Source organism: Talpa europaea (assembly GCF_964194135.1).
Source record: "Talpa europaea genome assembly, chromosome: 10".
Taxonomy (NCBI): Eukaryota; Metazoa; Chordata; class Mammalia; order Eulipotyphla; family Talpidae; genus Talpa; species Talpa europaea.
The window spans coordinates 31,163,080-31,184,104 of NC_140077.1; the positions used below are offsets into that span (position 1 = coordinate 31,163,080).

A 21,025-nucleotide genomic window follows, 5' to 3' on the forward strand; every position below is an offset into this window, starting at 1 on the left:
CCTCTCTAGAAAACAGTATGGAGTTTCCTCAAAAACTACCCAAAATATATTTTAAAAATTACTTGAAAAGGACATAGGTCCTCCTGTTAATTTTATACCACAATGACTATTTCACCCCACACTTGGCCTATGATATTGCTTCCTGCTAAATAGGCGAAAATAATGCCTGATCCCATGGAAGGAAGGCCCTTTTTTTCTGATACACCTTCGTGTTCTACTCCTTTCTCTTCAATACCATCACAGAGCAACTTAGGGTCTGGCTTCTTGCTCTCCTTCCTAATGTCAAAGACTCCACCTGTGCCCTACCTCCCACTCCCCACGCCTTGTTATGGACCCGATGTCACTATTCTGTGCCTCCCTCCTGTGTCTTCACACTCTCCATCTCTTTCACTCCAAGAGTACTGAAACAGAGCCAACCCCTTCATCCCTTAAAATCACCTTTCTCGGCCATTTCTACCCCATTCACCTTTCTACCCCATTCCAAACACAAGCCCTGCTAACCAGGGTGAGCCCCTGTCAGCAAATCCAATCGCCTATTCGTCGCCCGTCACTGTGGTGTGCCTGGCAGTGTCTGAAAGGAAAACCACCATGGTGACCTGAACTGCTCTCCCCTTGACCTTCCCAGCTCAGCACTTTTGCCCTGTTCCTGTCTTCATCTTGATTCCCTTCTCTACTCACTGTACAATTATCATCACTCCCATGATATAACTGACATACACATGATGACACCACCTGGTTCTGGTTCTGCAAAATCCTCTTGAGTTCCAGAAGCTCCACCCTGACTGGCAGCTCCACACAGATGTTGTTTCAGACCCACTGGCCAGAGAAGAACCGGAGTCATGAGTATGTCTAGTGACTTCCCCAGGAAGTGTTCCCATGAGGCCAGCAAGGGGAAAAGTAGAACAGGGGAAGGGAGGCGCCCCTGCCTCAGCATGGCCCAGGGAGCCCTAGAGTGAAGTCCCAGGTGGGCTTTCCCTCATGACTCTTAAATTGAACAGGCCATGGTGTCCTGGAGGCCTGCAGTGTCCACATGCATTTACACACTCATCTCAAATGGATGGGCCATGGGCAGTGTTTGCCTCGTTTGCCTTCCTGCTAGCCCTCCCCTGCCCCACCCCAAGAGAGCTCAGATGATGTGTCAGGGCAGTGAAACATCCCTTCTGGATTATGCTCAGTAAAATAAGCCAGAAAGAAAAAGAAAAATATCGGATGGTTTCACTTATAGGAGGAATGTAGAGGAACTAAATAAGGGATCAGGGGAAAAAAGTAATTGTAATAAATTAAAAATCAAAATCAACAGGCAACTATAAATCAGAGACATTCTGCAGGGGGAGGAGGAAGAGGGATCAAAACAGGGGTGGGAAGAGCACAAAGGACTATAGTGACTGGACACGGGTGAATTGGTGGTGGGAATCTCACGGGAACTACACCTGAGAGGAGAAAGCATACTTTGTACAAAAATGAAGAATGATGTTTTATATATATATAGATAGATAGATATATAAAAGAAATATCCCTTTATATATATATAAAAGAAATATCCCTTCCTCAGAGCAGCTTCCCAACTCCCACCCAGGCTAGGCTGGGCCTCCTAAATAGCATGCATTGCATGGCCACTGGTTGGCTTGGCTGGAAGTCTGTACTCTCAGCCAGGGCTGCAGGCCCAGCGTCACCTGCACTCAGCTGAGTGTTGGAACGATACCCTCATGCTTTGCACCATGAGGGACTTGTGCAGCAGGGACCTTGAAGGGTCACAACATTCCTCACAATAACTCTGGCCAGGTACCAAGCTAGCCCAGGCACTGTGCCAGCTGCCAGCAGCCTCTCACCGCATGTGGTCCTCCCAGTATCCCCCTGAGTGGTGGGAGGCACAGGCTTTGGTGATTTCACCCATGTGGACCCCACACACAGTGCTTACATGGTCTCCCTGGGGCTCAGCTCATCTGGACTCAGTTCTGCATGACACCCAGGCCCACGGTTCATCAAGCAGGGCCCAGGGAGCATCATGGCCTTGGGCACCCTCTCCCTCCCCAGCTCAGTTGTGTCCTTTAGCCACCCCTACTGTGGTATTCTAGGGGAAGAGGATCACTTCTGATGGGGTGGAGGCCCACGGGCAGGGCCAGCAAGCCTCGCCAGGAGAGAGGAAAGGTCATTCAAGAGGGAAAGATAAGCACAAGGGCAGGATGTGGGCACAAGTGCGTGGATGAATGTTTCCAGAGTGGACATGGGACCCAATGGGTGACCCTAGGATGGAACTACAAACCAAGGGGTCTCTAAGGAAGCTAGTGGGGACCTTGGTACTCTTGTCTCTGGGGTGGGATGTTTTCAAATGTGACCAGATAACCCAAAGGGCAACCAAGGTTTAGAATCACTGGCTTGAATGGGGACAGGGACAATTGGGATGGTAGAGAAGAGATAAGAAAGAATAACGAGGGGTCCTGGGTGTCCCAGAAGTCAAGCAAGGAATGATCTTGGAAAAGGACCCTCTGGCTATAGAAGCTGGTGAGAACAGACCTGAGAATAGGGCATGGATGCTGGTGAGGAACAGACCTGCTGAACCTCAGAGGACAGGGCTGCATCTGCCTCTCTGCACAAGCTCTATGGCCTGTCTTGACTGCAGGGTCCAGCCTCTCTTTGGGTTCCACTCTAAGGACCCTTGTACTGTGGTGACCTATCAAGCATCATCCTCATAACTAGACATTGATGAGACCCTTCTGGGGGTTCCCACTCCCCACACACCTAAGCCCACAGTGCATGGCATGGCAAGCCTGCTCTGGCCAGCCAGGCAGTGGCAGCCTGATATCCCTGCCAGAAAGAGCATCTCAGTTCTGACCTACGGGGGTCCCAAAGAGGGTGGTCACTCAAAGAACTGGAAGAAGCCCTTTACCAGCTCATGTGACCAGGTAAAGGCCAGTTTTCCTCTTTTGATAGCACGTAGCAGCACTGCATGGTAACTGATGCCCAGTTCTCACAGTGGCTCCAAGTCATGGCTGCACACCCAGGGCACAGGTGCCTCCCGCCCTTCTACATGCTGGCCTCGCTCCTCTTCCGCTCACCCCAGCCCACACTTCCAGGAGCAACTGCTCAGTAATGCTGCATGTGTAGAGCAAAGAGCACTGGAGCCAGTGTTAGGAAACTGGGGTGTCTCGCATCACAGAACAATTCTTATCTGTTCTAGTGGACAATTTCGCTGGCTATGTAGCAATTCCACCATTGAGGGCCTGTTTTCACTCAGTCTCTAGGCTCTAGGGTGGTTCTGGATGCCCCAGGCAAGCCTCCCCAGAATGGAGGGCTGCCAGGTAGTCCCTGAGGCAAGATGTTGATTGACCCTGAAGGGTAGGCTAAGAGGCAGTGTGGAGACAGTGGTGCTGTGGAACATTCTAGGCAGGGGCCCCAGAGAGGGCAAAATCCAAGAAGAAAAAATTAACCTTATCCAGGGAAATTTCTCCTCCCCTAGCAGCTAGTGTTCCCTGAAGGGTCAACACAGAGCAGGCCTGGCAAGTCAGAAGCTTAATGAGTTAGAACGCTGCTTCTCATAAGAAGTGTGATTTGTGGAAATTATCTAAACATAGAGCCTCCATTTCTTACTACAGTGCATGGAACTCATACCTGCTTCTTAGGACTGTGGCAGAGATCAAAGGGGAAAGAATGCATGGAGTGATTTAGGAGCTATCTAGACAGAGAGGCACCCCAAGGAGTGGAAGCTGCTGCTATTACTTCGGTCCTTTGTTGAGCTCCCTACCACGATGTTAATTGTGTAGCCCTGTAATAAATGAAAGGGATCCGTGGTGCCCTTTAAAACCATGTGAAACTACAGTCATGTTTACTAAGTGGGTTTTGAAAAGCTAGAACTCAGAGTTTCCAGTCTGCATAACAGCCACAGCCCAAGCATTTGGCAGTGAGTGGCATAATTTCACAGGGCAGGCCCAGGCAGTGCCTGGGTGGGGCCTGGGAGCCAGAAGGGACCCATAGCCAAGCAGAGCCAAAGGGGGAAGGGGAAGGAGCAGGGGCAGGGTTGGTGTTGGGTGGGGCCTGGGGCCGGCTTGCACCATCACACCCAAGCCCAAGCAGCTTGCACATCTGTGTGGAGCAGCGGCCAGAGCACAGAGTCTCCAAATTGAGAGGAACACACCTGACCAGGTCACCTTCGTCTCCCCAGCAGAAGCAGCAGCAAAGAGGACGTGATGGCCTGGTGGAAAGCCTGGGTAAGTAGGGAACAAATAGACGTGGATAGCTCCTTCTCTCCAGAGAGAAGACAGCTCGGTCAGTGCTCCCCGGTGGCCTGTCTAGTCAAGCACCAGGCTGTCCACTGGGGAGGCAGAAAGAAGAAACCCTCCCAGCCCAAGGCACTCATGGCCAGGGGCCCAGGGAAAGGAAGGAGAAGATAAAAGAAAAGGCAACCCTGAAAGCAGAGGGACTGGGGGGGCCTGAAGGAAGAGACCCCTCAGGGAGGAGTCAGGCTGCTTCTAGCTGAGGAGTGTGTGTGTGTGTGTGTGTGTGTGTGTGTGTGTACATGTGTGTTTGGGAAATATAAGGCACATGGTTGGTTGCAGAGGAATAGTATGTGAAAGATTCAAAAGAATGGGAAGCCAGGCTTTGGTGGGAAGTACCTCAATATAACACGGGCCCTGGGTGGGAGGGCAGAGGGTAGGGAGAGAGGCACCTAGAGAAGCAGGCATTGCCAGGTCATAAAAAGTCTCATGAGGCAGGCTAAGGAGCTTGGGCTTCCCCTTAAGAACAATGGGGAGCCATTGACGGGTCTTGAGCTGGAGAGCAATCTGATTCAATAGGCTGGTGTTGTAGAACTTATCAGTGCTCCTCACTCTTTAGGCCATGAAAGGGTGGGCAGCCTCCAAGGATCAATGATGTTAATTTGTCAGAGCAAGAGGACTTGACCCACAGAGGTCTTAGGAGGATGGATTCATGCTTTGTGGAGTATGACTGATTTGGGGAGGAAGCACAGTCTTTCCCCCAGTCACCCAAGGCCCAACTGAATTGTCAGATTCTCAGGAGTGTTTTGTCTTAGTTTGAATCCAAGGCTATCTCATGCTACAGAGATGAAAGCATGAGAGGGGAATGAGAGGATGAGCAGGTGACAGCTCCTGGGCAGGTACAATGCCCCCAGCTCTGCACACATGGCAAGAGAACCCAGTGATGGGCACTTTCCAAAGTCAGGTGCTGGCCCAGGCCACCTGAACTGGGCCTTACTCCCAGCAGTTCAGGTGTAAAGCCCCACCCTTAGGCCTCATCCAACCAAGAAAGCAGAAGTCTCCTTTAGGGGCCTTACCAACATGGCAGGATGGCAATGACATCACAGAGCACCTCCTGGGAACTCAACATTGCCCTCACACTCAGTATCTCGGGGAGTGACACATTACCTCTGCTGTGCAGATCCTGTACCATTAGCCACAGATGAGGAAACCAAGACACAAGGAGAGTAAGCAGGTGTCCAAGGTTACCACACTCATCTAAGCGCTAAAGCCTGGATTGGAATCTGAGCAGCCTCACTCCAGAGCCCAAACTCTGGACCTCAATTTCCGTGACCCACGGGAGAGCTGGCTTGGGCAGCAAGCACATAGGCTGACCCCACCCACTGCTGGCTGAGCTGCCAGGGAGGACCCAATGTCCTCTGGGCACCATGTTGGCACAAGACCAGCACTGGGTGGGGAGGAAAGATGAGTTAGTGGAGAGCCACGTGTGGGGTGGGGTGGGGCCTTGTTTGTGCCTCTCTTGTGGAGAGGTTCTCTGGGGCAGCCCTGTGATGGCGGAAGCCAAAGGTGATGCAGCTCCCCTGTGGCTGCCACAGAAAGCGTTATTAAGTGTAGAGTTACAGGCTGGGCTGAGTCATCTTTTGTGAAAATGTTCCTTTTAGGACTGCTGGAGCCTAGGTAGCTCTTTCTCCAACCGCAGGGGCATCTCACATGGGGAGATCCAGTGCTCCATTTCTCCGTGCTGATGTCGAGGGGCCTAAGTCCCAGAAAACTGTCCCTGTTACCCCCTAAAACCATGGAGTGGAAAGTGAGGCCAAGATCTACCAATACCGTGAAATCACAACTCCCTAGGGAGCTGTTTGCAAACAGCCACCCAAACAGACCTCACATCTACCTCAGAACTGCTGACTGGGCCACTCCACAGCAAATCAGACACGCATCCCTGTCATTGCTGCACAGCCGCTGAGTGCCTGCTTGGGGGTAAAGGGAGACCCCTCAGAACGGCCCACAGAGCTCAGCAGGAGAGCTGAGGTGCCCCCAGGCTCCCAGATGACTCACATTCCTGTGGATGAGGCTTCCTTCACTGAAGAGTTCCAGTTCATTGTCTGGGAAAAGTTGAGTCATAAGTAGACAGCTTAGCTTCTGAGTCAGGCTGTGGGGTAAGTCCTGGCACCACCACTTGCTAGCTGTGTGGCTTGGCAAGCACTCCAAACTCAACTCCTTTGTCTGTAAAGTCTCCCCAAGTCAGCTCCCCCTGGGTCATGGCAACTGAGGCACTCAAGGTTTAGACTCTGGTGAGAGGCTACTCAGATTCTAACCCACACTGCCACTCACTAGGGACATTCAGAAGAGGTCAGGGAAGAGAACATGACATCCAGAGCACCGAAGTATGGTCCTGGACATGGGAGGAGCTCAAATCACCAACAGAAGTGAGCAGCTAGTGGCCCCATAAACATGGGATACAAGGAAGGCATGCTCACAGTTAAGTAACATCCAGGACTGCACAGGAGCTCTGGATGGAATTTCCACAAAGAACAACTTCTGCTGTGAAACACAAAGCTAAGAAATGAGATGCGATATTTGAAATTCTGGCAGCGATAGTTGAAATTCAAGCAAAAGATATGAAAAGACTTCTTACCTCTTAGTCAAAATAAATATCTTCCAGATATACCATGGATGGAAATCCACTGTGTGTTTTTAGGATCTAAACAAGGCTTGGGAGGGAGAGAGGGAGGAAGCCAAGTGGAGAAAAGACCGTGAAGAAGTGGGTTGGTGGGTGGGAGAGTGGATAAAGGTCAGAGTAAATGAGGAACAGAAAGAAAGGGTAGATGAACAAGCTAGGGAAAAGACAAGCCACAACTAAATTCCTTTCCACTTGCAGGATCTCTGAATTTCCATTAAATTCAGTGCCCACCTCCAAGCTCTCTCCATTCCTCAACCATTCCTCTCCCAAAGACAGATTATTCATGGACATCTGGGAATATCCGCAGGGCACAAATCTCAAGGTTCCCAAGCAAGCCCTGGATTTGGATAACAAAGTACTTTGGTTATCCGGTTCATTTCACAGTTTTCAAAGTATTGTGCAGCTCTTTCTAAACCAAAACTCTTGAGCCCCACCTTACCTCTTGGGCTATGGATTTGCAAATGTCCTGAGAGGTCAGGAGGCTCAGCTGATGCCTGGTTCTCTCTTGTAAGTACAGCAGGTCTTCGAATTGCATTCTTTTCTCCAATGTTTTGGTATAAAGTCAGTGAGAAAAGAAAACAATCTGATATTTAATAAAATATTATTCAAAACCCACTCCCATTACATGTTGCCTAACATAAAGTTGTAATTCTCAAGTCCCTGTTGGCCACTTTGAGTGAGGACTTACTGTATGCACACGCAGGAGGAGCTCAACACTTGCCCACCTCATTTGCACACTCTCCAGGCAGACTCTTCAGCTCTCTGCAACCCTCACTTGCTCATTATCCTAGTAGCTTTGAGTGGGTTGTTGTCTCCAGCCCAAGGTGCTGGAGGAAGCCGGGGATGGCCCGGACTACAGCCTGCCCTCATCCGACCCTGGCCAGGATAGACCCCGCCTGATCCAGAGTCCACACCCCAGGGCAGGGGGAGGGACAGGAGGCTTTTTGTTGCTTCTTCCTGCAAGCTGTGGTTCTCACTGGTGCCACTCTATTAACTGAGCAGTTTCTCTGTAGAGGAGATGCAGTGGCCCAGGAGAGCTAGAAGGAAACCAGCAAGTTCTCACAGCCAGGCCAGCAGACTCTCAGGTATCCTGACCTTCCTCACTTGTCAAGTAGATTCCTGCACAGCTGATACCTCCCAGTGACTGGTCAGAAGTCACAGGCCTGCTCAGGACTCAGTGCCACCATAGTCCTGCCCAACCCCACAAAAGCCTCCTCCTATGGGAGGCTGTGCCATTCCCATTTTCCCTCATAGCCTGCAGTGCCCTTACTTCTCTCAAGCTCCCATCACCCCCAGGGACATCTCCCCAGTCTCAGGAACCTTTTCACAAAAGACCCAAGAAGGTCAAAGGAGGGAAAATTACGGCATAGAGAGGATCTTCCAATAACAACCAGTGGATGGGAGCACAGACTTGGATGTATGGTGCCCTGAACCCCAGTAAACCATTGCTGTACTCTCATGGTGTTGTAGGACAGGGAGAGGGGCAGCCCAAACCCCGCAAACCTGCCTATTCTACATGGGTTCTGCCATCCGCCGCATCAACACAAAACATAGGAGACTTTAATGGGAAGGAACTTTAATAAAACTAGGAAACAATACAGGTAAGGCAAAGAGTCTAGTTTCTAAATGAAGCACCCAAAGTTACCCGTCCCCTCGTGGGCAAAACTCCATCCATATGGGATTGGCCCAGAACAAGGCCCCAAAGCCTGCTACAAGTCTAAAGCATCTTCCAGTGGGGACCCACAGAAAAGGGTCACAAACAACCGGACAAGCCCGGAAGGAAAAGAGCAAAATCAACATCAAGATAAAAGCTGCCATTGTCACCTCCCCACGGTCTCACCCACATCTGTGTCACCCAGTCCACGACCAAAAGACAAGCACAGTTTCTTCACATGTCTCTAGGCTCCACGCGCCTCCTCCAGGTCTCCTGGCTCCATCCTGCTTCCTTCCTCAGTCTCTTCTTCAGCTTTTCTTCATCCTGCTCAGCTCCACCCTCCCTTGGGTGGGGCAGGGAACCTCCCCCTTTCCTGGGGACCACCCTGTTACAATGGTATTGGGGGAAAGCCCTCAAACCCCTCTGGTCCTTTCTTGTGCAGGCCCCTTCCCAAGATTTCTCCCTGGTTCTTCCCTCCTCCTTGCTTCCAGCACCACCATCCATTCTTGAAACTCCCCCTTTACTGCCCACAGTGAACCTGGTGGCTCAGGACAGAGCACAGTGTCGGCTGCCTCTGAGGTCTTTGCCCAAAATCCTGAGTCCCCACCTTTGATTCTGGGGTTCTGTCTTTCAGGGACTCTGGGTTTCCATCTTTTTCACCCTCTCAGCCCTCTCAGCCCTGCCTCCTCAGGTGGCGTCTCCTTTCAGCCTGAGGGCTGAGCTGGCAGGACAGGCCACCTCCTTGCCAAGGTGGCCCATGGGCACATGGGGCCTCAGCAACTCTGACATTGTTAGGGGGAAAAGGATGGGCTGCCCTATAACAACATGAGAATAATGTGGCAACTTGGAGCAGAGAGGACAAAGGCACTCCTTAGCACATATCTGCTAGCAACTGTCATATCCAGAAGATGTGGCCCTGGACTAGGAAGGACATCTCAGCACTCCCGTCACCCGAGGCAGGGGAAGCCAAACCAGGCAGGGCCAGGAAGGACTGGAGGCTCATCCAGGAGCCTACAGGGCACACATGGTGTCCATTCTGCCCAGGTGGGCGCCAAGGTTAGCTGGGAGGTTGCAACGCCTTTCCCCCTTCCCGCTCTCAGCAGGCTGGATTCTCTTGCAGATTGAACAAGAGGGTGTCTCAGTGAAGGGCAGCCCCCACTTCAACCCAGACCCGGATGCAGAGACCCTCTACAAAGCCATGAAAGGGATTGGTGAGTTGGCAGCCACGTGGCCACGTCTTGTCCTGGCAACACTGTGACTCTGAAGCTTCAGGCCCTCCTGCTCACAGACCTGAAGAAGGGAAACCAGGGACAGCCAAGGAGTCAGGCTCTCCCCATAACCTTCTGTAACTGACCCCATATACACACACACACAGAGCATCACACAGATCCAACCTTCTGGATCTAGCACCGGTCTATACTTAAACGCCAAGACTGGGGGCGAGGGTGGGGGAGAGGGGGCACAATGCCCCTCCCTGAATAATTGAGGAGTGACTGGGGCATCTGCTGTGCACCCTGGGCAGGCATCTTCACCCTGCTCAGGATGGGCTCTGTCACTCATAATATGTCCCCAAGAACAGGGGGCTCTGCATGCCACTGTGAATTTGTGATGGGATGATGTTGGTATAGCATCTGCTACAGAGGAGATGGAATTTTTGAGCAACTAAACTGTGCTCAGGGAGCATCAGCTGTGGACTTTCTGGGAGTTTTCCCCTCCCCAGGTTGGCCGGCCCCTCCTTCCTGACTCCAGTACCCGAATTCCCATGTGCTGTGAGCAGGAAAGGGCTGACATGAGCCCCTGGGATTTACATAGCTGACCCAGAGAGCCCTCCTACTGTTATCCCAGTAGGGGGTTATCCCTTGCTGGCTCAGAATGGCCAAATGGTGCATTAACAAGAAGCACCATTCTAGAAGAATCTAGAAAGCATGTTCATTTCCTCTATTTCCCTCCCATCCAAGATTTACTATTATCTCCGCTTCTCAGATGAGAAAGCAGAAGACAGGGTGGTCAAGCTGCTGGACAGGAACTAAAACCCAGTTTTCTGACGCCTCAGTCCTGACCTTCCCCTGCCCCCACCCACACAAAACAGGGCAGGGGTCTCACTCTGCCAGCTCCAAAGTCCCCGGCCATATCCAGAGCAGACCAGATGACCAGCAGGTCCTCACATTCCAGCACTTGAGTCTGGGCCTGTGCTCCGCCTCAATGTTGGTGGGTGGAGGGGGGCGTGGAAGGATGGACTTTCTGTCTAGGTATCTTGTCTACATCTTGAAAGTCATCAGGTGTGGAGGTGTGCAGGTGGTGGGTCCCCATGACTAAACTAACAAGCAGCTGCCCAACCTCCTTTAAAGGCTTCCCCAGCACCCCCATCCCACCAGGGGGCAGTAGGGCTGCTCACACTGTGCACCCCTGCAGGGACCAACGAGCAGGCCATCACCGACGTGCTCACACGGAGAAGCAATGAGCAGCGGCAGCAGATTGCCAAGTCCTTCAAGGCTCAGTTCGGCAAGGTAAGGGGCACTGGGGTACTGGTGTTTAAGTGGGCAGGTATGCTGGGCCTGGGGCAACTGCAGCTGCCAGAGATAACCTAGGAGACAACTCCGTTCTGGGCGAGGGCCTTTTCTAGCAGCCAAACCACTGGAAACATGGACTTATGGGACATACTTACCTCCAAAAAAAGGATGCATGGTTTACCTCAAATCCAAAATTAACTAGCTGTCTTGTGTTTCAGTGGAAAACTTACTTATGTCTGTCCACACCCTCTGGGTCTTCAGTCACCTACCATCCTCCCTGCCCATTTTCTCACTGTGCTCCTTCCCCTTCACTGCACCATCCATGAGCTGTTTCTCTGCCTCTGAGATTGGCTCATCCTGTTCTCAGACAGGAACTGCCTTCACTTTCCTCACCTGGAGATGCAGGTGGGGCTTCCTGTCTGCCCTAGGCACACAGTCCTCATATTGGAGCTACTTGTGCCCTCCCACCTGAGGAACCGTCCTCTGAATGCATGGTGGTGGAGAAGGTCAGGACTGAGGGTCCAGAAAACTGGCCCTTGTGTGGTCCTTATGTGCCCACTGTGCAGCCTGGCCCCTTGGTCCCCCCTCTCTCTGTCCCCAGCCTCAGGACAGAGCCAAGCTTTGGGGGTGCCAGGTAAACTCAGGATAAGCACAGACAAAGGAGAACATACCAGACCCTCTGCCATGGCACATCACTCATTTGGAGATTTAACGTGAAAAGATGACTGATAAACCCCAAACATTCCATGGGAAAAACCAAAGTGCATTTGCCAAATGACAGGGATTTGATGGGGAGCAATGGTGGACATGTACTCCGGGCTTATGATGTGCCCAGGGCTGTGCTGAGAGTTGAGTGGAACCACATGTGTTCCCGCAAGCCCCTCAGCAACTTGGCTGTGTTCTCCCCACTTGACAGGAAGGTGATGATGCTTAGTAGGCCAAGTGGCTGGCCTAGGAAGCCACAGCCAGCACCAGTGCATGGTAGAGCCCACTTGGGAACCCAGCTAAGGTCTCTGGGCCCCACCAACTCGGGTGGGTGCAGCATATAGATCCTCGATCCTCCTGATTCCTGTATTAGGACCTCACCGAGACATTGAGGTCAGAGCTGAGTGGCAAATTCGAGAGACTCATCACGGCCCTCATGTGCCCGCCATATAGATATGAAGCCAAGGAGCTGCATGATGCCATGAAGGTAATGGAGCAGGTGGGGTGGGTAGGGCCACATGTTACGAGGATCAGACTCCTTTCCCAAGAAAGCCTGGCACGGGGAGCTCCGGGATCCCTGCAGTGGAGTGACCCATGGAGAGCCCCGCTGTGGAGGGCAGAACTGGGATGGAGGTTTCCGTCACACCACTTGCCCAGAGTAGGATTGCCTGGTCACCTCCTCAGCAGAGGCCCTAGCAGGGTGGAGCTGAGCAGTGCCAGTTCTTCCTGAGGCTCAGGTCTCTTCACCCAGAGGGTGTGGAGGGAGCTGAATGGCACAGGAAGGCTTTCCAGCACACACAAGTTTTTATCCCCAGGGCTTAGGAACCAAAGAGGGCGTCATCATCGAAATCCTGGCTTCGAGGACCAAGAACCAGCTGCGGGAGATAATGAAGGCATATGAGGAGGGTAAGAGGCCTGACTTAAAGGTTCACTTGGGAATGACCACACGTTCTGGTGGCCTAGCAGGGACCAGCAATGCACTGGGCCACACTGTCAGGGACCCTCCCTTGGGTTTCCACACATGGGTGCTAAGCTCCTCCTGCATGCCAAGTCTTGTGCCTGTTGGCAAGATCAGACATGACTCAGTTCACTCTCTAAGTCCCCAAAGCTGCTGAAGCGAGGGGTATGCACCCACTAAACTCTCTGCCCCCTGAGGGTGTGGTAACACACTGAACCACAGGCCACATCAGCAGTGGACAAGGCTAGCTCCTTCCTAGTTGGGCATGGATGACCCAGAGGGTGACACAAGCCCACCCGCCAGGCCTCAGTGCAGTGGGGGAGGGGGCAGGGGCAGACGAGGCCAGCTACACTGACGTCTGCAGTGTAAGGAAGCAGACACGGCGAGCCTAGTGGAGAGCTCCCTGCAGGTGCTGGCTTCACCAACTGGAACACAGAAACCAGTTGGGCAGCCCCTGGCTGGGCCCTCCAGCCTGGCCCACTGTGGTGCTTCAAGTGTGTTGACAGTACCTGTCATATACTAGTTCTGCACAACTGCGAGATGACAGAGCCTCTGCAACTCAGACAACAGGGCACTGCATCCACTCCCCATGCCAGGGAGTCACCCTTCCTAGAAGACTTTAATCTAGAAAAGTGAGGGAAACAATACTAGGAGGATGAAATCTGGTACAAGCTGCCTGATCCTGTCCCCTGCAGAATACGGGTCCAGCCTGGAGGAAGACATTCAGGCAGACACAAGCGGCTACCTGGAGAGGATCCTGGTGTGCCTCCTGCAGGTATCAGTCCTAGCTTTTCAGAGTTCTTTGTCTGGGCAACCCCAACAGCTCCACCCCAGAGATCAGTTCTTGTTCAGAGCTGCTGGGAGGTGAGGAGGGAAAGGGGCAGCTTGAGGATAAGCTAGCCCCAGTGGCCTGTGTTCAGAGGTGATGCCTCAGTGTGGTTGGGGGGTCCTCATGGCTGAGGCCCCCATACCTCTCCTGACAAAGCCACATAAGGGCACCCCAGAAGTACAGGAGAACTCCCCTCACTAAGTAGGTCATTCATGCCAGGTACATGCTTACCTAAGCTCCTTGAATCCCCCAGCTCCCTGTGAGGTAGCCCTTCCTCTCATCTTAGAGATGAAAAGATTGAGGCGGGCAGAGGATAACCAGCTTGCAGCTAGCAGAGCCCTGCCTGCCCTCCTGCCCGGCTCCCAGGCTGCTCTGAGGACCAGCCTGTATGCAGAGCTCCCTCTTCTATTCCCAGGGCAGCAGGGATGACGTGAGTGGCTTTGTGGACCCCGCATTGGCCCTCCAAGATGCACAGGTGAGGCTCTATGCTCACGGCTCCAGCCCTGCTAGCCATGTGCCCCCCCCAACCTCTGTATGGACTCGGGGACTGACACTTGGAAGCTTCACCCAATCCCTCTGCCCCCCAGGGTTTTTCTCCAATGCTAGGCTGGCACTCAACTCAGCTTTCCACAGGCTTTGACCCTCTGGAGGAAAGTGGGCATGTTGGGAAGACTCAAAAGCAGGAAGGAGTGGGGTTTACTGAAGCTCCATCTTGGCAAGAACAGGGCCATGAGTCCTTTGCACCCTGGGCCTCCAAGGTGTGGATTCACCTCTCTGCAGCTCTGCTTGCAGAATGCTCAGGGGGTACAGAGCAAAGCCCCAGAGGTGGAAGAGTGAGGTCCCTAGAGCAGTTTCTGACTCAGGATAGAAAAAAGAATTTAACCACCCCGGGGCAGCAGCTCCCCATCAGACACCACCTGGGAGAGGCCAAGCTGACCTGCGGGGTACATGGGAACTAACCCTTCAGCCCCAGCTCTGGGACTTGGGCTCTGTCCTTCACCTCCCTGCTCCCCTTCACTGGCTTGTGGGTATCCCGATGCCAGGATCTGTACGCAGCAGGCGAGAAGATTCACGGGACAGACGAGATGAAATTCATCACCATCCTGTGCACGCGCAGTGCCACGCACCTGATGAGAGGTACCAGGGAGGGCAGGCAAGGCCTTCAGGGCCACAGGGGTCCCCCGACCTCAGGGCTGCTCCCCTCATCCTGAATATCCAGAATGTGGTCTCACTGAGTTGGGGAGAGAGCCAGGTTGCCCTGGGCCTTTCCCCAGGCCACCAAGTGGATGGGGCGGGGGGGGGGGGGCGGGGGGGGATGCACCAAAGTGCAGTCTCGGTTGAGAAATGCTAGGAGCATCACACTGAGGTCCAGCTGTCCCCTAAGAGGAGTCCTCTCTCCCAGTGTTTGAGGAATATGAGAAAATCGCCAACAAGAGCATTGAGGACAGCATCAGGAGTGAGACGCACGGCTCGCTGGAGGAGGCCATGCTCACAGTAGGTAAGAGATGGGAAAGCAGCTCAGAGTCCCAAGTGTTTATAAGGCAAGGGGCTCAGCGGCGGGGCAGACCCAGAGGGTAAAGGGCCCAGGATAGTAAGAAGTAACTGGATTCCTCTGTTCAAGGGCCCCACCCCCACCCCACCCAGCCCTCCCTCAGCCTGTAACCTTCAGGCCAGGACACTGGGACTGTCCTCCCTCTATTGTTTCCCATGTGCCGTGTCCCTCCCGGCACTGTCTCTGTGCTGCCCATGTAGTGCCCAGTGCAGTGGGCGTGGGCGTGTGAGCACAAGGGATTGTGGATGAGGACGTGTGTGCTCACACCAGGGCCATGCCAGACCCAGCCCTGCCAAAGAGGGAACATTCCGGTTCTGATTGTGAACCCCAAGAAACAGTCACCTCTCTGGGCTCTGCCTCTTTTGCTGATTGATGAAATGACGATGAGTCTAAACTGAGTGGTTGATGGTCTGACGCTGGGCACCGCTGAGAACCTTCCCCAGAGCATGAGATCAAGTCCACTTAGAAGGACCCATTCTGGAGCACATGTTGGGGTTCAGATCTGACATCCCAATGAGACGATCCATTGCAGAGTCAAGAACCGAGAGACCTCCACCCTCCTTCCCCTGTGATGGAGTCATAGTCCAAGCCCCGGGCGGGGCATACACCTCCACACAGACCGTCCCCATTGCCCAGCAGCCGGGGCCGTTCTGTGATGTGACTCAGTCTCCCAGGGAGGGCGGGGGCAGCTGACACTCCCCGGGCAGCTCTGACCCCTGCCCCACTCTCGATGGCCACAGTCAGCCCCTGGATCCAGTTTGAACACCTCCTGAATAACATCTCCAGGCAGGGCAAAGGGAAGGTGTGCATTATTGTGCAGAGCACGTCCCATCCCTCCCCTCACTGAAGGCTCATGTCATTCAGTTCCTAGAGGAGGACAGAGTGAGGCAAGGAGTTCAGTAACAAAATCACAGGCACCACTGAAGTGGGGTGTGGACAGATGCTGAGTCTTGGAAGCAGCATCCACGAGAGCAAGCCCAGGCTGCCCTCTGGGCCAGATACCCCTGTGTTTTCACGCCCCACAGCCGAGCCCCACCTGGCAAGGGGGAATCAAACTGCAGAGGCCTTGCTGAGAAGTAACATGTAAAGTGGGCACTCAGTGACCACAACTGTGGCTCCTCTGTGGAACTGGGACACTGAATGCTGGAGACTAGTCTCAGGAGAGCACAGGGGCTGCTCTGTGCCCTTCCACCTGTGCCCAGTGCCCCAGCTTCCTTCCTGCCCGCCCTACCTGACACAAAGCCTCTCCTCTCTAACTAAGCAGGGTATGAACATCCATGCCAAGACGTGCACAGTGCTATCCCTTAATCCTGAGGCAAGACATCAATAAATAAACATGTACACAATGCTGCCTACAGCCCCTAGTTGTTAACAGAGCTTTCCTGTCTTCCAGTGAAGTGCACCCGGAACATCCACAGCTACTTTGCGGAGAGGCTTCACTACGCCATGAAGGTGACTCTTGTGTCCTCTGTCCCTTTCCTCTCGGCCCCACCCAACACCGACTGCACGTCCGGAGCTAAGAGTCACTGCCATTTCACACTCGGGTCTTCTCTTATCCCAGCCTCTTGCGATCAGATGGTTTTAGTTCTCAGAGGGCAAACCAAGGGTGGGAAAGAGAAGCCACGTGTCCTGAGGCTGGATTTCAGTAGGTGCGTTCCCAGCTGTTCACTAGACTGAACCTTTACAAGCCTGTGAAACCTGCGTCATAGGTGCCATCCTAGAGATAGAGAAACTAAATTTTGTGATTAAGGTCACACAGCTGGTAACAGAGCCTTGCTTGAGCCGAGCCAATCCAGCAGTCCTGCTCATGCCCCCTTATGGCTTTCTTGAGAGCACACAGGTCAGGACTGCTAGGAAGTCCAGGCCCCTTTAAACAGACAAGTTCAGTGGGAGATGGCCCCACAAAGCAACTCCACTTTCCTACATGTGCCAGGCTGTTAACGTGGGTCTGTCTGTGGTCCAAGAAGCTACTCTAGCCACAAAGAGACATGTCCCAGCCACTCATAGCAGGTGAAATTTCTGATGCATGGAACCAAATTGGAAGGTAGACATTCAGAGTAACTCCTGAGACTGAAGTGGGCTCCCATCTTTTCCATTTTGGGTTATTGACAGCTCCCAAAATAAGAAGCACAAGCTCTCTGGATAGAACATGAGAGAAGCCATGGAGTTCCCTTGGCCAAGTGGCTCCATCTGACATGCGACTGGTCAAGGATGGTGAAATGAGCAGGAAGTTCCTGCTCTTGAGTTGGCATTTAAGTTGAATGTCATGATGATGTTGCCCTAGAAAATAGTCTTAATCCTGAAGCAGTGAGTATTTTGTGTCTAGAATCTGAGCCAAACACATACTACAAGTTGGGGCATTTGCCTTCTAATAAAAGAAGAGATGTAGGGGGAGTTGAGAAGAGATTAGGGAATGGAAGCCCTGAACCACCAAGGCCTCCCTGTTAGTGCTGAAACACCTGCTTTAGCAGGGGTTCATTCCAACATCTCCCCCACCATGAGCCCACAGCACAGAGTTGTCCATCATCTCAGAGATGGACCAGAAAGGTGGGAAGTGGCCACTGATAGCTGTATCTTATCCAGGGAGCAGGGACACGTGATGGTACCCTGATAAGAAACATCGTTTCACGAAGTGAGGTTGACTTGAATCTTATCAAGAATCAGTTCAAGAAGATGTATGGCAAGACCCTCAGCAGCATGATCATGGTAAGCCATAAGTCCCCAATTTTAGCATCAGTTTGAAATAGACATTCCTGGGTGACCAATGTCGCAAGTCATAGGTATCTATCCTTTCCCTGTGGATGTCACGATCTTGTATTCATTGCCATGAGGTAGGTACAGGGATTAGCAAGCAGGTCAGTATGGCTGGGGAAGGAGGGAGGGGCAGAGAGACCAGATTTGGGGGGTCCCTATACTCTGTGCCTAGAAAAGTGGCTTTGCATTCGACTTATGTGTGCACCTTTTAAAAACAACACTCTAAATCCTGCAAAAAGAGCCATACCTAAAAAGTCATTGAAAGGAAACAGTAAAAGTTAAGGCCTAGTATTAAAATCCTGATTTAAGTAGTCCTGACAACAGATTTGTAAGCAAATAAATCAGATGGGCTCCAGTGGGTTGCCTAACCAGATTGCAGTAGTGAAAGTTCTGAAGTTGAAAAAAACACAGAGTGAAGATCACACTGCCATAATTGGGAGAGAAATTGCTCTTCTAGTGATTAACACAAATTGAGGCCTTGACAGTTTTGTAACAGAAGTGGAATCATGAGAAATATCGCCCTGAGACTTCACTGGCTAGTAAGTTTCTAGTTATTCTACAAAGATCTACTGTTAACTATATTTTCCAAGAAACACATAGCTTGTAATGTGTTAAAAAGACATGTGTTTCAGGATGTTTCAGAGTGGAACAATACACAGGTAGGGGTGGAGGAGGGTAGAATTATTGTTTGTATTGTTTTAAGCTCACCAGTCAGGCATGGCAAAAGATAGGAGGACTAAGCACACCCCAGCCCAGGTTACTGCTGTGTCAGCTCAGGAACCTTTCCCAACAGGCAGCCCCAGCCACGTGTCATGAGGCCCTTCAATCATGCATGCTTTCTAGGACATCACAGAGCATTCTAGTACTTCTCACCCTTCCAATTAGAGCAACAGACTTGTTTCAGAAGACAACAACAACAACAAAAACACTATTGAGTGAAAATGATGACTTTGACCCATCTAAAGCATAGACCTCATGATGGAGATAAACTTAGCTGATTAGTTAGCACATTATCAATAACATAGCCCCTTATCTAGATATACATGAAGTCCAAGCCTTGTCACTTAAGAAAAATCAACTAAAATTATGAATAATGAACCAAATATTTTCTTTACAGTACAGACCACTCTGTAGATTTCATCAAAGCAAAAATGATTTCCAACAATGATAGCAGCATTAAACACCTGCATAGAAATGAATAGAAGAATGTATAATTCTGTGTCCCCATACATTTGAAAAGGTGGACAAGATGGTTTTCTAAAAGCAAACTGTATTTAAAAAATTATCTTATAAGTAATAAAAAGGGAAAAGAAATTCAAAATGTGTTTAAAAGCTATAAGAAAACTTCAAATCTGAATGATTTTATAAGCAAATGTGACTGAACAATCACGGAATAGATAATTCCCAGGAGACAAAAACTTCAGCAGGGCATAAAAAAGTGAACTAACCTCAATCCTCCCAGTTACTCCCTGAGTGGCCTTGGATAATCCATTCCCCATCTTGGTCCCATTTCATTGAAGCACATGAAAAGGAGACTGGACGAGATGGCCTCTTCCGTTCCCCCTGGCTCTTGTACATACCTTGACCAGTCAGTCCTATAAGGACCTGCTTGAGAGCTAAGGGGGCTTGGTAGGCCATAGAAATGTGGTTCAGTGATTGGACCTGTGGAAGGTGGCAACTGTTCGACCCCTTTGTGAGCCAGCTGCTGTGCAGGGAAGCTTGCCTTTCTCCTGTCACCCACATCTCAGCAGGTTTCATCTCATCATCAACATCATCTGATAGAGGAGAGGCCCAGTCTCAGGACAATGAAGAGACTTGCCTCAGTTACAGCGTCAGGGAGTGAAGGAGCTATGGTCCAGGTGGTGTGTGATCCAAAGCCGAAGGAAGCTCTCTCCACCTGAGCCCCTGCCTCCAGGGTGGCCCCGAGACCCTGCCTCAGGTCCCTAATCTGCACTAGTAGCATTGACTGATGGAAAAATGAATGGCTAAAGGCACTTGGTTTCCAAATGGGCTATGGATAAGGCCCCGAGGAGAGCCGAGGGAGCCACCCAGAAACCTTCATATCTCAAAAGCACATTGTCTCTGTGATTCATATTACACATTAAGTCCCCCCTGTTATCAGTGAGAAAATCAAAATATTGAAAGGAATAGCCTGAAATGGAGAACCAGGACATATGGGTGACACAGGCGGGGACCTGGGCCCAGGAGCCTGCACAGGGATGCAGCTGCATGACTCCCAGCACTAAGAGCAGCTGCTCTCAATGGAGGTGACTCCCAGCCAGGCTGACATCACAGCACCCCCTTCTAACTCTCCTGTCCCTCCTGTCTGCAGGGAGACACCAGCGGTGACTACAAGAATGCTCTGCTGAACCTGGTGGGCAGCGACTCCTGAAGGTTGAGACAAGAGCAAAAGCCAAGAAGCTGGAACCATCCAGTTCTGCTTATTCGAACTTGGCCACAGATGGGGGTGGGGGAAGAACAGGGGACACAGCAAATCTTTCAATCTTCAATCTCCAGCTTCCAGTACTTTCCAAACAATATTTCAGACCCAGGGGGAGGAATCAGCCTGAGGCACCTCACCCCACTCTCTTCTCAAACCAATTCCAAGTGTGAGCACATTGCCAACCTTAGCCTGTCTCTGGTCCAACAAATACCTGGGCATGAAGGGGCCTGCAAGGGTTTAAGGTCGACTCTTCCTTCCTACACAGGAGCTTACCAAGATTATCTAGCCACAGAGTCACCTGAGAACAAGGTACACAGATACTCGGCCACACCCCATCTACTAGTCCATACCTGCAGGGAAGGCCCAAGGAGTAGGAGTTTAAATAAGCATCTCAGCTCCCCCTCGCGAGACCAGTGAGAAGGCAGGAGAGCCTGTTTATTTCAGAGAATATACTCGTAGCAGCTGAGGAAGGAAAACATTTAACTGGGCCGACCAGATGCCACCAACACCCACCAGCCTCATCTCAAAATGTCAGGGGTTGAGTAGAAGAAAATTTCTCTTACCGTCATCCTAGCAGAGCAAGCTCAAATCGATGTCCTAAGCGGCTCCACCTCCTCCGGTCCTTGGTCAGATTAGTTGCCCTTTTCTTCTGGGAGTCAAGCATGTAGCATCTCTTACCCCAGCTGATAAGAGATGACAACGGCCCCTGGTCACGGGGGAAGCTGA

The 21,025-nt window shown here is 51.7% G+C and overlaps 1 protein-coding gene across 1 annotated transcript; it reads left to right on the top strand.

Moving 5' to 3' along the window:
• Positions 1-4,184: 4,184 nt before the first annotated feature.
• Positions 4,185-20,248, top strand: LOC311178365 (annexin A8-like protein 1; the record flags this gene model as incomplete). Its single annotated transcript, XM_084244899.1, has 12 exons — positions 4,185-4,205; positions 9,669-9,759; positions 10,961-11,055; positions 12,137-12,250; positions 12,579-12,669; positions 13,417-13,496; positions 13,966-14,025; positions 14,594-14,687; positions 14,953-15,048; positions 16,496-16,554; positions 17,686-17,808; positions 20,189-20,248. 12 exons carry the CDS (start codon positions 4,185-4,187, stop codon positions 20,246-20,248), a joined length of 984 nt encoding a protein of 327 aa, XP_084101025.1.
• Positions 20,249-21,025: the final 777 nt, after the last annotated feature.